The sequence below is a fragment of the Rhinolophus hipposideros genome (assembly GCF_964194185.1).
Source record: "Rhinolophus hipposideros genome assembly, chromosome: 9".
Lineage (NCBI taxonomy): Eukaryota > Metazoa > Chordata > Mammalia > Chiroptera > Rhinolophidae > Rhinolophus > Rhinolophus hipposideros.
Window position 1 is genome coordinate 86,971,900 of NC_138055.1, and position 13,229 is coordinate 86,985,128.

At 46.3% G+C, this 13,229-nt stretch overlaps 1 protein-coding gene across 1 annotated transcript in view; it reads right to left on the reverse strand.

The window, feature by feature from the left end:
- The window catches only part of DYRK4 (dual specificity tyrosine phosphorylation regulated kinase 4), a gene marked incomplete at both ends in the record, with an annotated part of 48,031 nt that overhangs the window by 18,073 nt on the left and 16,729 nt on the right, over positions 1-13,229 (reverse strand). The window contains 6 exons of the mRNA XM_081059962.1: positions 226-366; positions 639-775; positions 3,275-3,438; positions 5,368-5,506; positions 6,302-6,418; positions 7,129-7,209. Coding sequence (XP_080916088.1) covers positions 226-366; positions 639-775; positions 3,275-3,438; positions 5,368-5,506; positions 6,302-6,418; positions 7,129-7,209 — 779 coding nt within the window. The remainder of the gene's footprint in view (positions 1-225; positions 367-638; positions 776-3,274; positions 3,439-5,367; positions 5,507-6,301; positions 6,419-7,128; positions 7,210-13,229) is intronic.

Sequence of the window (13,229 nt, forward strand, 5' to 3'; positions counted from 1 at the left end):
GCAGCACATGCTGGCAGGTGACAGGCATGACTGAGGGATGGGGTGAGATGGGCAGCTTTGGGCCCAGCTTCCTCACTCCTGGGCTTTCTAGAGAACTGAGTGGATATTCTAATCATTAAGTGTTCACATCCAGAAAAAAATCTAGTGTTCTGACCTCAAAGTATTTTTCTGTTACCTTAACCAACTTTTAAAAAGAAAATGAATTAAAGAGAAAGAGCAACTGACCCCAAGAGTTCAAAGGTGATGCAGAGGTGATTGCGGAAGTAGAAAAAGTCCTTCATGTGGACCACATTGTAGGTGTTGTCTTTGTCCTTCCTTCTGAGAGCGTCCAGGATCTTCAGCTCCACCAGGGCCTGGAGGTGAAATCTGAATGATTGGAGGGTGAGGAGGGGACAGAAGACACGGTGTCATATCATGCTGCGGCCGTAGCCCATTTTCTCAGCCCCTCCCCTTGACCTCAACAAGGCAGAAAGCACTAAACACTCCGTAGTCTTGTCTCCTCTTCACCCCACCATGGACTCAGATAGGTAGAGAAAGAGGAAAAGACCAGAGGCAGAGGCAGAGGCAGGAAGGGTTGGCGTTATGGAGGGGCCAGGGTTGTGCAGTCCCTCCTGTACAGCCGATGCCATCCACCACACCTCTTCTTGTTCCTGATGATTTTCAAGGCCACCAATTCATTGTTTTTGTGATCCAAGCACTTGGCCACCTGTCCAAAGGACCCTTTCCCGATCATCTCCAGAACCTCGTAGCGGTAGGCAATGTGGTCATGCAGGACCTGCAGAAGCCAGGCAAAGGGTGAGGAGCAGAGCCATGGGCCCTGGGGCTTCCCTGACACTGGGGCCCCTGGATACACATTCTCAGTTCATGGCTCATTCTTGGGGAGAACTTTCACTAGGTGCTGGTGCAACTCCCAACCTCATCTCATTGCTACTACAATGGTTATGGTGTTGCCCGATCCCAGGCCTGCCATGTGGTGCCAGGAAAGTCCCACTGGCTCTGTCCATGTCAGGCGGTGCAAAGCACATGGCAGAGTCTTTGGGAAGAGCAGCAGCTTCAGTTTGGAGAAAGGTCTGTTTCTGACTCCTCAAGTGTCTCTATCAATCAGAGAAGGCTTTACGTCTGTTCTTCCTCTTCCTGGCCAGATCTTGTTCTCCCTTTGACTTTTCCAGATTTAATTCTATCTTGGAGTTAGAAGTACACAACTTGGACCTTTCTCAACTAAGAAAAGAAGTATTTTCCAAGAGCCAGAATCATCCATGTCTCTCCATGTGCTGAAAACTAGGGAGGAGGTGTTTAGTCCAAGCAACAGGAAATTACCAATTAAAACAAACTTTTCTGGGTGGCTTCAGACAAGCCACTTACCCACTCTGAGCTGTAGTGCTCTCGTCTGTAACTGAAGGTTCTAGATAGGATGATCTCTAAGGCCTTCTAGCTCAGAGAATCTGTGATTCCTAAGTGTTATACTCCTGAATTCGGGAGAGGTGTTTGTGTTGAAGTCCTGACGATGTGTTTGTGAGTGTGTGGTGGGGATCTGTTCATTTAGGAGGAGTCAAGACCATGAATGTGAACATGAGCGACTTGACTGGTACGTAGAAGGAGAGTCCTCTACCTGTGAGGTCTGGCATGAGAATGTACGGGGAAAGAATGTTGGTGTAAAGGCACATGTGTTTCCCTAATATTTGTACATATCGTCTACATGCCAGCAGTTTTGGGGGGTCGTAATTATTCACTCACATGTCAACTTGAATGCTGATTGTGGTTGCTTGAGGCCAAGGACCAGGTCATACTCATTTTTGATAGTTCCCTTTATATTTCAGAGTCTAGCAGATGCCCAAGCACATGATAGGTTCCCAATAAATAGGTATTCAATGAACATTTGCTGACAGAATAAATGTGAGAACGGAGTTGCGTTTCTTGTTTAGGAATTTGCTATATACACTGTATATCTGTGTGTGCACTGGAATATAGTAAGGATAGAGATTCCAAGCATGCAGGAAGCACACATATCCCTCCCCACCTACCAAAACATAGCTTTCTAAGATTTGGGACTGAAGAACTGAGCTCCAGTGAATTAGCTTAAAGGTAGTGTGACATCCCTGGGAAATTTCCCAGAGGCTCTAGGCCCAGGTTGGGAGTGGGGGATTTGAGGATGGCTGGCTGAATTGGAGGCAAGGTTTATATTAATGATTCTTAACCAAGGACCCCTTCCCCACCCACCTGCTGAAATTTTGAGTATGGGTGTCTTTTCTGGGATTAGAATTTATAGCTTTTATCAGATTCCCAAAGGGATCCTTGACCTAAAATACGTTGAGAATTAGGGCTCTAGATAGAGGGAGTGTGCCAGAAACTCTAAATCCTTTCTTCTCAAAGTGGGGTCCAAGGATCAGCAGCATGGGTACCACCTGGCAGCTTTTTAGAAAGGCAAAAAGTCAGGCTCCACTTTAGACTGCCCACAATTTTAACAAGACCGCCAGGTGATTTCTGCACACAGTAGCTTCAGAAACACAGCCCTAAATGCTGTTAAGATAATCTGCCTCTTCTGTGAAGCCATCAAAGACCAATACTATCTCCTAAGCCTAACCAAATTAGGAAGAAATGTCTGGAGGAGGAAATGCCCACCAGCCCCACCAGCCAGGGGGACCAAGCATCACTCATCTGGACTTTCTCAGAAGTGGAAACTGCTTCCTGAAGTGAAAGGGGCACCTTCCACTGTCCAGATTTCATCTTCAGGCTGGGAAGAGACCCTGTCCTGGGAAGCCCCAGAGATACAGTCAGAAGAAGGAAAGAAGAGGTCACGGGGACCCATTTTTGGAAAACTGAAGGAAGTCACACACCAAAGACTATAGTGGCAAAAGCTGTTTTCCCCCGCCTGTGGGGTAAATGGTATTTATTATAAAACAGAAAAAAGGTCCGTTCATGGGCTTGTACGGAGGAGACAGAAACAGGGAATGCTGGGGAGATTGCATCTTATTCCATAGTCTGGCTTTTTCCAATAGGTCCAAGCTGTGAAGCCTCTGAGAGTTCACCCAGGAAACCTGTTACCCCAAATACTCTTGGAGAAAATCAGTATTCTGTTACCAGAATAATCTGTATCTTAACTGCATGTGTTCCTGTTTTTAAACATGGCATTTCTTTGAGTTGCCACCTACTGGAATCCTTCAGTCTGCCTCCTCCCAGATATATCAGCACCAAATGCTATAAAATACCCCATACTTTTTTCCTTTCCAGACTATCTCTTGTCCTCAAGCCCCATCATGACCTATTCTCCCATCACCTTCATATAGGAGCCATGTTCATCATCAAAACTTGTCTTGCTGAATTTCTCAGGAGCCACGTGGAGCTTCTCAGCTTCGAGCCCCAGGAACCACAGCTCTGCATAGCCCAGGATTTCATTTTGCTCATAAGAAGACAGCTGGTTCTTAAAAAACCTTAAGGCCTCTGTGTGAAAAACACTGTAGTGGTCAGTTAAGTTGAGGCAACTTGGGGATCTGCCCAGGGTGCAGGTAATGGCAGCCCTTCAAGTTCGTGAGTCAGTCAGCCCTTTCCTCAACTAGATGGCTTACTAAGTAAGGACTACGCATCATGAGTCTCACAGGGTGGAACTGTCGCACAGATAAATGTCTAGGTGTTGTATGATTCCGGTACAAGGTGTTGTACTGATTCCAAAGGAAGAGAAAGGGAGAAGTCAGTATCCAAAGAGCTGTGGGTTGCAGCAGCATGGGTAAGAAATCCAGGAGTAAACTTAGTGTCAACAATTGTACCGTGTTTCCCCAAAAGTAAGACCTAGCCGGACCATCAGCTTTAACGCATCTTTTGGAGTGAAAATTATTGTAAGACCCAATCTCATATTATATTATATAAGACCCGGTCTTATAGAAAAATAAAAACCGAGTCTTATGTTAATTTTTGCTCCAAAACACACATTAGAGCTGGTGGTCCAGCTAGGTCTTATTTTCAGGGAAACATGGTATGTAGAAAAGGCAGCAATTGCCCAAGTTAATATGGTCTCAGGTTACACAGTCTATCCTGAGAGGGTCTACAAACTACAATGCCTTCAGGGGCCAAGCAGATGGCAAACATGCCTTTCAAGGGCCAGGAGGTATTCCCAGCTGCGCCAGTGAGTCCCTCCAACCCCAAGGAAGGAAGTGTGTTAGCTCTTCTCTACTCTACACTGGACGGGTCACATCGGGGGTCTGGGGTTTGCTCTCGGGATGGGTGGGGTGGGATTCAAACTTTAAGAGAGAGCTAGATAAACTGCAGAGTGCTGGGAGGAAGGAAACCAAGAGTGGGGAGTAGAAGGGACACCATGTTATTTGACAAAATGCTGAAGAGTTGGAGAAGGAACTGCCAGCAGGAAAGAAAGACTTATGGGGGAAAATTCCTGTGTGTGTGTCTTCATATATATGAAGGCCAGTCATATATATGAAGGGCGGTTATGTGTGAGCTGAATAAGGCTGGTTCTTTGCCCAGAAGACAGAACCAAGGCCTGAGAGAGCACGGAGGCAGACATCAGCTCTGTAAAGGCAGAACTAGCTCAGAACTGAAATGATCTCCTAGTGGGCAGTTCCTAAGATTAAGGACAACCAATTGCAAAGCTATGAGAGAAGAACTCCAAGCATCAGATAGTCTTGGGACATGTTACATGCTCAGTGGATTTTGTTTTTTTTCCCTTTGAACCCTAGTAGGTTATGAATCTCTGAGCCTTGTGAGGAGTCGGGCTCCTGGCCAAAAAGCTATGTGTGGTCTTCCTGGCTTGACCATAGGCAGTTATGAAGGCTTTACCTTGGCAGGCCTCACGGGGGACGCTGCCCTCCCCACAGCAGCTTGTGCATGGCCAGGGCACTGACATCTCGGAAGAGCTGCAGTCAAGGACTCAGATTCCCCTGGCTGGCCAGGCGCTCTTACACACCTAACCCAGGAGCCTCCATTCAGAGTTCTCCTCTGGTACTTCTGCTGAGATCTCTTTATCAAGAGGAAAGAAACTTCAAGACTTTTTCCCCAACTCTGATTCAGTATTCAGTACTGTTTCGGTTCCTAGACCTTCCCCCTCCCTTTTTCCCCTCCTCTCTAAAAGACAACGGGGGCTCCCAGATGGCGAGATAGTCTGAGTGCTGATACACTGGCCTGGTGCCAGTCCACAGCGGGAAATGGAACAGTGGGGAGTCAGTGCTTTCCCCTAGTGCGCTTCCTGTTTATACTATCACAGGAAGTGATGAAAGGCTGGACTGGTGCTTTCACTTTGGCTTGTTGCCTTAATTGACTCCTCCAGCATCTGGCATCTTAGCCCTCTTCAGCTCAGCTCAGCTCTTGACACCTGACCGTCTCTAACCACCCCCACCACACCTTGCCGGGGCTCTGACGGCATACCTTTTGCTGTCAGAGGCATCTTGTGCTTCCTGGGCGGTTTCTCCTTGGGCTTGGGGTCTTGGGTGTTAGTGTTTGAAAGGAAAGGCATCTCTGAAGCCTTGAGCTCAGAGGTCGATATCTGATTGTGAACTTGATTCTCCTGTCCGGGGAAAGAGACTTGCGATAAAGGACCCCTTAGCCTTCTCCTGGGTGTCCTAAACCATTTATCTGACCAAGAACACCCATACCCAGCCAGACTCTACTCCTTCCTCTCCAGGGAGAAATGGTAATTATGAGACAGTAGGTTTTCTCATCTTTATCTCAAAGAAAGTATCTGTCTGATTCTCATTCTTCTCTGTAAGATCCGTGTACATTACAGGATACATTTGACAACTCTAGCGACATCTTATTACAGGAGAAGATGGGAACAGCATTTTCCTGTTTCTCTTGAGAAGGCTAATTCCTAACTGGATAATGACTTGCTGAAGGACACAAATACTTAAACTTATGTGTATATAATGTCTCTTTAATTTGGCACTTTCTCACATTATCTCATTTGATATTTATACAAAAAAATGAGGGGGCATTGGAGAAAAACACACACACACACACACACAAAAAAAAAAAAAAAAAAAAAAATCCTCCAATGGGTGGCAAAAACTTCCAAAGCAATGTTGTATGCTTTTACCATTTACACAACAGATACTTCATTTTTCCTTTCCTCAATGAATCCTCATGACAACCCTATAGAGAGCCTGATTTGTAGATAAAAGAAAGTCAGTGACATTGGCTGAAGTTTACGTTCATTGTAAAGAGTGAGAACAGGACTAGAGCCCAACTCTTCAGCTGACTTTGTGCTTTTCCCACCTTCCTGCGACTTTCTAAACTTGACTCTATACTGAAATCAGGTCTTTCACCTGCCTGCCGGAGGCCATGTCCACTGCCCTGCACTCACCTGATACAGCAGGGATGGCTTTAGTAGGATTTTGTGGCTGATCTGTGGGAAGCTAACCATGTTTTTCTTCCCCGTGGTATCCACAAAAGAGAGTGAAGTAATGTCAGTGTTTGTACTCTGTGGAAGGAGAAAGTGGAAAAGTTACAGAAGCCTCAGACAAGAAAATGTCTTGGAGAGTCATTTCTTCCAGCACCTTCCCTGCAGCTGGGATGAGCCCGAACCAAGTCCAGGCCTAAATCTATATTTAAAGTTCTTTCAGAGAAAAGCAGGGTGGTCAGGCAGATGGCCTCTGGGCTTGAATTCCTGCTCCATTTATCAGCTGTAGACCTGAAACAGATCATACCCTTTGTCTAAGCTTCAATCTTCTCATCAGTATCATGGGAACAACAATGGCACCTACCTCACACTTTTTGTGAGGTAAATGAGGCAATCTATGTAGAATATTCCATAAGTGTTAGCCATTATTATCATTCCAATATCATACCTCCCTAACATGGGGAAGTTCTTCCTGCAGAATTTCCTTAGTGCAATATAAGTTCCCATTTTCTCTACATTATTGACATGACCTACTCACTTGGATGCCTCCCACCACCCTGCATTGATTAATTGATTGATCGATCAGTTGATTGATTGATTAGGAAAGAGGTAATTTGACTATCAAGAAATAGCAACATTGACCATCCTGTGGAGATGAGGCATGGTGATGTGGATAAAATGTGCTTATCTTGTCATGCTGAATTGACCAAAAATTCCTGTTCAAAACTACCCTGGCCACCTATGTGCCCTCATCCTCTCCTCGGGAAAAGATACTAAGCATCACTTCCTACCTTATGTAATAAGCGGGTCATTCTGATGTTCTTGAAAGTGGAAGATGGCTTCTCGGCTTGAACCAAAGGTTTACTCTCAACCTGGATCAAGAGGAAGAGAATTGGAATAGTGCTTGGCATGGTTTCACCTCAAGCCACCCACACATTTATTAATATATTGCTTCATTACAATAAACAAGATACGCTTGAAGCCATCTCTCCTCACCCCCTAAAGCTAGGAAGAGCTAAGAGAGACTCAAGGCACTGGGTGAATGATTGCTTGAATAAATACCCAAACAAATGATCTTTCTAGCAGTGTCTATCCTGGATTGACTTGTTCTGTGGTTTTCACACATTTAAAAAAAATATATCCACATAACCCTTCCCTCCAATAAAATGTTAACTAGAGCCCTGGACATGAGAAGAGATCAAAGCTGAGCTGCTCTTGCTGAAGAGAAGAAAATGCCCGTCGTCTAGCCCAGGAATGCTTTCACCCTCAGAGAAGCTCCAAAGGTGCCTGAGGAGAACCTACTAGAATATAGGCGCCCAGCCTGAACACCATTGACCTGATCGGAAGAGACTTAACATCTAGAAAGAGGTGGAGGGAGGAGACCAAAGCAGCAGCACAGTGTGTCCTAAAGGGCAGTAGGCACGCAATGAAGGCATGTGACACAATTCTGCATAGTACACAGATAATAGTTATTGAATGGTTAGGCGTTTATTTTTATATCCATTTGACAAACTATAGCTAGCATGTTAAACCTATAATTCTGTTGTTGTTGTTGTTGTTGTTGTTATTCGGCATGAGGCTAAAATTTAAGTAAAAATAATGTGAGTACACAAAATGACTAAAGTTCAGCAAAAACAGGCTACCGCTTGAATCTTGGTTCTGCTCTTTGAAGCAGAACCCAGGGGCTCTCCTTCTTTCAGCCCTCTCTGATGGAAGTGAATGACATTTGTCCAAAGCTGAGACACAGCTGGGGCCAGACTCACCTCTGTAACACTTGGTATACTGGCTGCACTGAAATAAGAATGGGGTACAATGCTTCAACTTATTATCACCTAGCACAGCTAAGCCCTCCACAGAACTGTAGTGATGTGGACTATTTAGAAGAGTCCATCTTCACCTTCTAGAATCGGGACTTGATCTAAGGGAGAGGGGACTGCGTAGAGCATGGGCCAGAGCCTCAGACCAAATTAATTTGATTAGCTAATGTGTACTGTATACAGGATTTGGTTGTCTATTGGATAGACAACCACGATAACTGAGCAAATACTGTAATGGCGAATCTCATTAAGTGCCAACTTCTCATCAAATACATCTGTGGGGATTAAAACTTACAACCACCAACAACGACAAGTCGGTACTGAAGATGAACTGGGAGACTGGACAGATAAATGAAAAGTACATTAACAAAACTCACTCCAGACTAAATACCAAACACAGCGCGTGGACAATGAGTGTCAACAAAGAAGGAAGAAATCACTGTGAATGCATCTGCCCAAGAGAATATGGACAGGCTTTTGGAACGGGTGTGGCCTGCTCTGGGCTATATTTGGGAGGAAGGGTATAGAGAGTGTTCATTACAGAAACAAAAACAACAGCACCTGGGCATATTCCAGGGGTCTTCACAGCTCATGCTGGTTAACCTGGAGCATAGGTATGCTGAGGTTCTCAGTGCTAAGCTAAGTACTTGGTCTTTATTTTATGGGCAATAGTAAAGCACTGACACTTTGCAAGGCTGGGAGTTACATATACAAATATTTCAGAAAGATCCCTCTAGCAGCAATGTGGCATAAAATAATGCTCACAGATATGGACTCTGAAGCAGACTCTGGTTTTGAATCCCAGCTCCAAATTACTTATTGGACATAGAGGACATTAGGTTAAAATTAAGGAAATCTGCCTAAAGTATGGAGTCTCCTTAATAATATTGTATCAATATGTGTTCGTTAATTGTAACTAATGCCCCATACGAATGTAAGATAGAAACAAGGGAAACTGGTGCAGGGTATGGAGAGATATGTGGGAATTCTGTGCTGTCTGCTCCATTTTTCTGTAAATCTAAAATTGTTCTAAAAAACATTAAGGTTATTAATAAAACAAACTCCTGAGAAGAGGGGTAATATCAGAAGGGCTGTTGCTTGACACAGTACAAACTTGTTCTACGGGGTCCAAAGAACGGAATCAGGTCAAAGTGTAGAATTTTTAGGCACATAGCTTCTGGTTCAGGAAAAAGAAGGCTTTTCTTAAGTTCAGAGCCATCGTGAGGTCTTGCGAGGCAGTGAGCTCTCCACGACTGGACGTGCCGATTCCACCCCATGAGCACCTGTGAGAAATGTGAACGGAACTGTGGGCTGGGCAAGATGTAATCTCCAAAGTCCCATCTGTCTGTAAGATTCATTCAGGTGACTCCTGGCAGTGTTCAACCTCCATCCTCTTATGGAACCAAGACTGAAAACCATTGCATGTAGAACAGTGCTTCCCAACCTTTGTCACATTATGCCACACATAAAAAATTAAGTTTGGATAATTACACAGTACACATTAGCTAATCAAATTAACCTGGAGTAGAGGCAGCTCACAGCCAAGTGCCACCAGCCCAGGGTTCCCGGTGCCCCAGGCTTGGTCAGGCCACCGTGAGGGCTGGCAGCCTCCACAGCTCTGCACCCATAGCCCATGCACTGCTACCGGTGTATGGCCCACATTGATGAGCCTGCTGGCTGTTTTTTGTCTCCAGCAGCTTCCTCAGAGACACACAGGACCCATAACAACACTGCATTCTACCATAGCAACCCCGGGAGGCAGGAAGAAGGTGTGACCCGCATTCATGGTGGCAAAACAGAATGTTTCCTGTAAGACACTGGGCTTCATGACACTGTTCTGTGGTCCCTCACTGACCTCTGACCCAAGAGAACAGGAATCTCCTTAATGGTCTTGAGCTCTGTGTCCAAATGTAGAATCCTCAGCATAGAAAAGATTCTATCCACAGGGACACCAGCATTGGTGGTGAGTCCTGTGCTGTCCAAGGCCTGGGCACTGGACTGGCTGGTGGAAGCCTGTGGAGCGGAGAGGGGCTAAGGGGTGGGCGAGGGGCTAAGGGGCGCGGGGCTAAGGGCAGGGCATCGGAGGAAGTGACCAGGCGACTGCAGAACCCCTTTCTGTGCTCATCACCGCGTTCAGAGAGGCCTCTTCAAGCCAGAACCCGACTGTGACGCTACTTTATTTTCCAGACTTTTTATGTGAACATGTACTGCTTATCATTTGAAAATACCGTTATTTAAAAACAAAAAACATTACAACAGAGAAAGCTACATGGTTCCATGCAATGCTGGGGAGGGAGGGAACAGTAACAATGGCAAGGAGCACTCAATCCCTGAGGGGGTGAGACTTCAGGAGACGCTGTGGAGGGAGCTGGGCTCAGAGCCTCAGAGCACAGACACCGCAATGCGTGGATCTGAAGAAGAGAGGGAGACCTGTGAGTTCACAAGCAGGCTCAGGTTGCTAAGATTTTCCCATACTGAGGCCCAAGTCCAAACCACGGGGATGGCTCTGGGGTCTCCAGCTATGCTTACATTGCCGGGTGACAGACCCAGAGGGCCTGGGCACTGCATGACTGCACCTGGCTGGCTGATGAGACGCCTCCAGCCTGGAGCCATGACCCTGGGTCCCGCCTCCACCTCTCTTGTGCCTGTGTCTACTGAGCTGGAGACCCCTGGGTTCTCACACTTCTTTTGTTTTCTCAGGGGGAAAAATAAGGCAAATTCCATCTCACTGCTTTGCAAAAGCCAGCTCACCTTTCTCAAACAGAAACTGAGTTCGGTGTGAAAGCTGATTCAGGAAAGGTGAGAAAGCAGAACCCCCGATGCTCCACCCTCACCCACATCCCTAGCCCTCATGCAAAATAGTTCAAAGTTGCCAAATTATCACAGTTACTGATTCCTGGGACTCAAGGATTCTTCCAGGAACACGTCCTTCCTGCCCCCCCCCCCCCTCCTCAGGAGGATACATGGGATGGGCCCTGAGGATGCAGTCTTTCTTGACACCTCTGTGTGTCAGCACAGAGCACAGGCTCCAGTGGCTTTCACATTTGCCTGAAGGGCTTTCAACATACAGAATCTCAGATCTGACCTGACTCCCTAGCGGTGGCCCAGAAAGCTGTATTTTGTAAAAAGCTCCCCAGGTGAGTTGTGTGCAGCCGGATTTGGGAGTCACAATATAATGCAATCCCCTCTTTGGAATTTGTCTCTCCCAGCTCTGAACTTGGGTTTCCTTTATGCCATTGATGTTGACGTATCCATCCTAATTTTTTAATGAATTCTCATCTCCCCACAATGAGACTCTGTGGCAGCAAACGTTAGACCCTCCGTGACATGCCAGCCCTCGACAGCAGTCCCTCTGGCTGGTTCATCTCAGGGACCTCACAATGCCCAGCCTGTGTGTGTCAGTGTCCATGACACAAGAGTCTACACTGACCCGGGGCCACCTGCACAGCCAGTCTTGGATTTGTTGAGTGTCCCGGGAGGGGGATGCATCTTCATGAAGTATCACCTTCCTTGCTGGGATGGCAGGATAATCTGTGGGCTGCTTTTAAACAAGGCTGCTTCCTTTGTATGATGTTACAGGGAAATGCCTTCACTGCAAATCTAGATTAATCAACATAAGCTGACTGCAGTAAGTATGACCTTCTCACTTGCAGCAGTGAGAGTGAGAATGTTTTTACAAATTGGCCAATTGTCACTTATGATTTCTTACCATGAGTAGCACAACTGTGTGAGAAGGAAGCTATCCCTTCACGACTCGGCCCCCACATACCTAGTTCAGGCACCTATTGCAATGGTCTCCTGAGCAGTTTCTCCACCCCTCCCCCAACCCATCCTCTACTGCCCCAGTGACCTCCGAAATTAACATGAACCTCTGATCTTGTTGCTTAAATCTCCTCAGTGATGTCCTCCCAAGGCGTAGAAGTCCTGGCCTACAAAGCTCTCCCAGCCTCATGCCTTGCCATGACCCTGGCCCTGCCCTTTTAGCTCCAGCAATTATGAATGACTTGCAGTTTTCAAACACCATACTATTTCACATCTCAACACTTTTACTCCTGCTGTTCCTTGGAATCTTCTCCTGTCACCCACCCTATCATCACTTCCTCCTTTCCACACCCCTGTCATTCACCTGGTTCATCTCACCCACGTTCAAGCCTCAGCCAAGGTACCACTTCCCTCCAAGAAGCCTCTGCAACCATCCCTCTTGCATTTGGAACCCTCCTGCTAGCCCACGCTTTGTACTTGTCCTGATCACAGCACCTGCAAAGGTCTGTTGCACAGCATCTGTCTTCCTCTGCCAGACTATAAGACTCTTTAATGAAAGATCCGGGTCTCATCTCAGAATCCCAAAGCCTACTGTGGTATCTCACCCATAGTAGGTACCTAAATATTTGTAAAAGAAAGGAAGGAAAGGAAGGAGGGGGAAAAAGAAAGGAGGGAGAGAGAGACTGAGAGAACAGAAAGCCCTATTAGCTGTCCTCAAAGATTTGAGATGACTCTAAGCCATCCTAGGAGACAGTTGAGCTGTGACTCCAGCATCCCCTTTTGGTTGGTAGTCCACACTTTCTACAGTGTAGCCACATTCCCACTCCACGTGGCTTCCACTCCCACCAGGCACGAGTGCTCTCTTGCTGTCTGGCACTTCCTTTTGGAAGGAAAGCCTTCTAATCAGCAACTTCACACTAGAGAAAATCCTTGTCCCTCTCAAAGAAATTGCATTTTCAAAGAATTCTCAGAAAAGGAAGTGCTTTGTCTCAAATAAATCTCTACTCAAAGAAGACTTTCCAGTACTGGGGAACTAGATGAAAGAAATGGTTCATTTTAGGAAAGAAGGGCTTTGCAAACCCTATCAGGCAGGAGCCCATCCCATGAGTCACACTGACATGTGACTTCCGTCAGAACGGAGGAAGAAGGCACATAGAAAGGCGAAATCTCCAGTCCTACGTCCTGCATCTGTATCTTCTCCCAGTGCCACTCCACCTTCCCCTTCCTTATTTTGCTTTCTCATCATGCCAAGCCCCCATCCTCAATATTCAAAGTTAACCCACGGGTCACAGGAGAGTACATTTCCTGCCCCT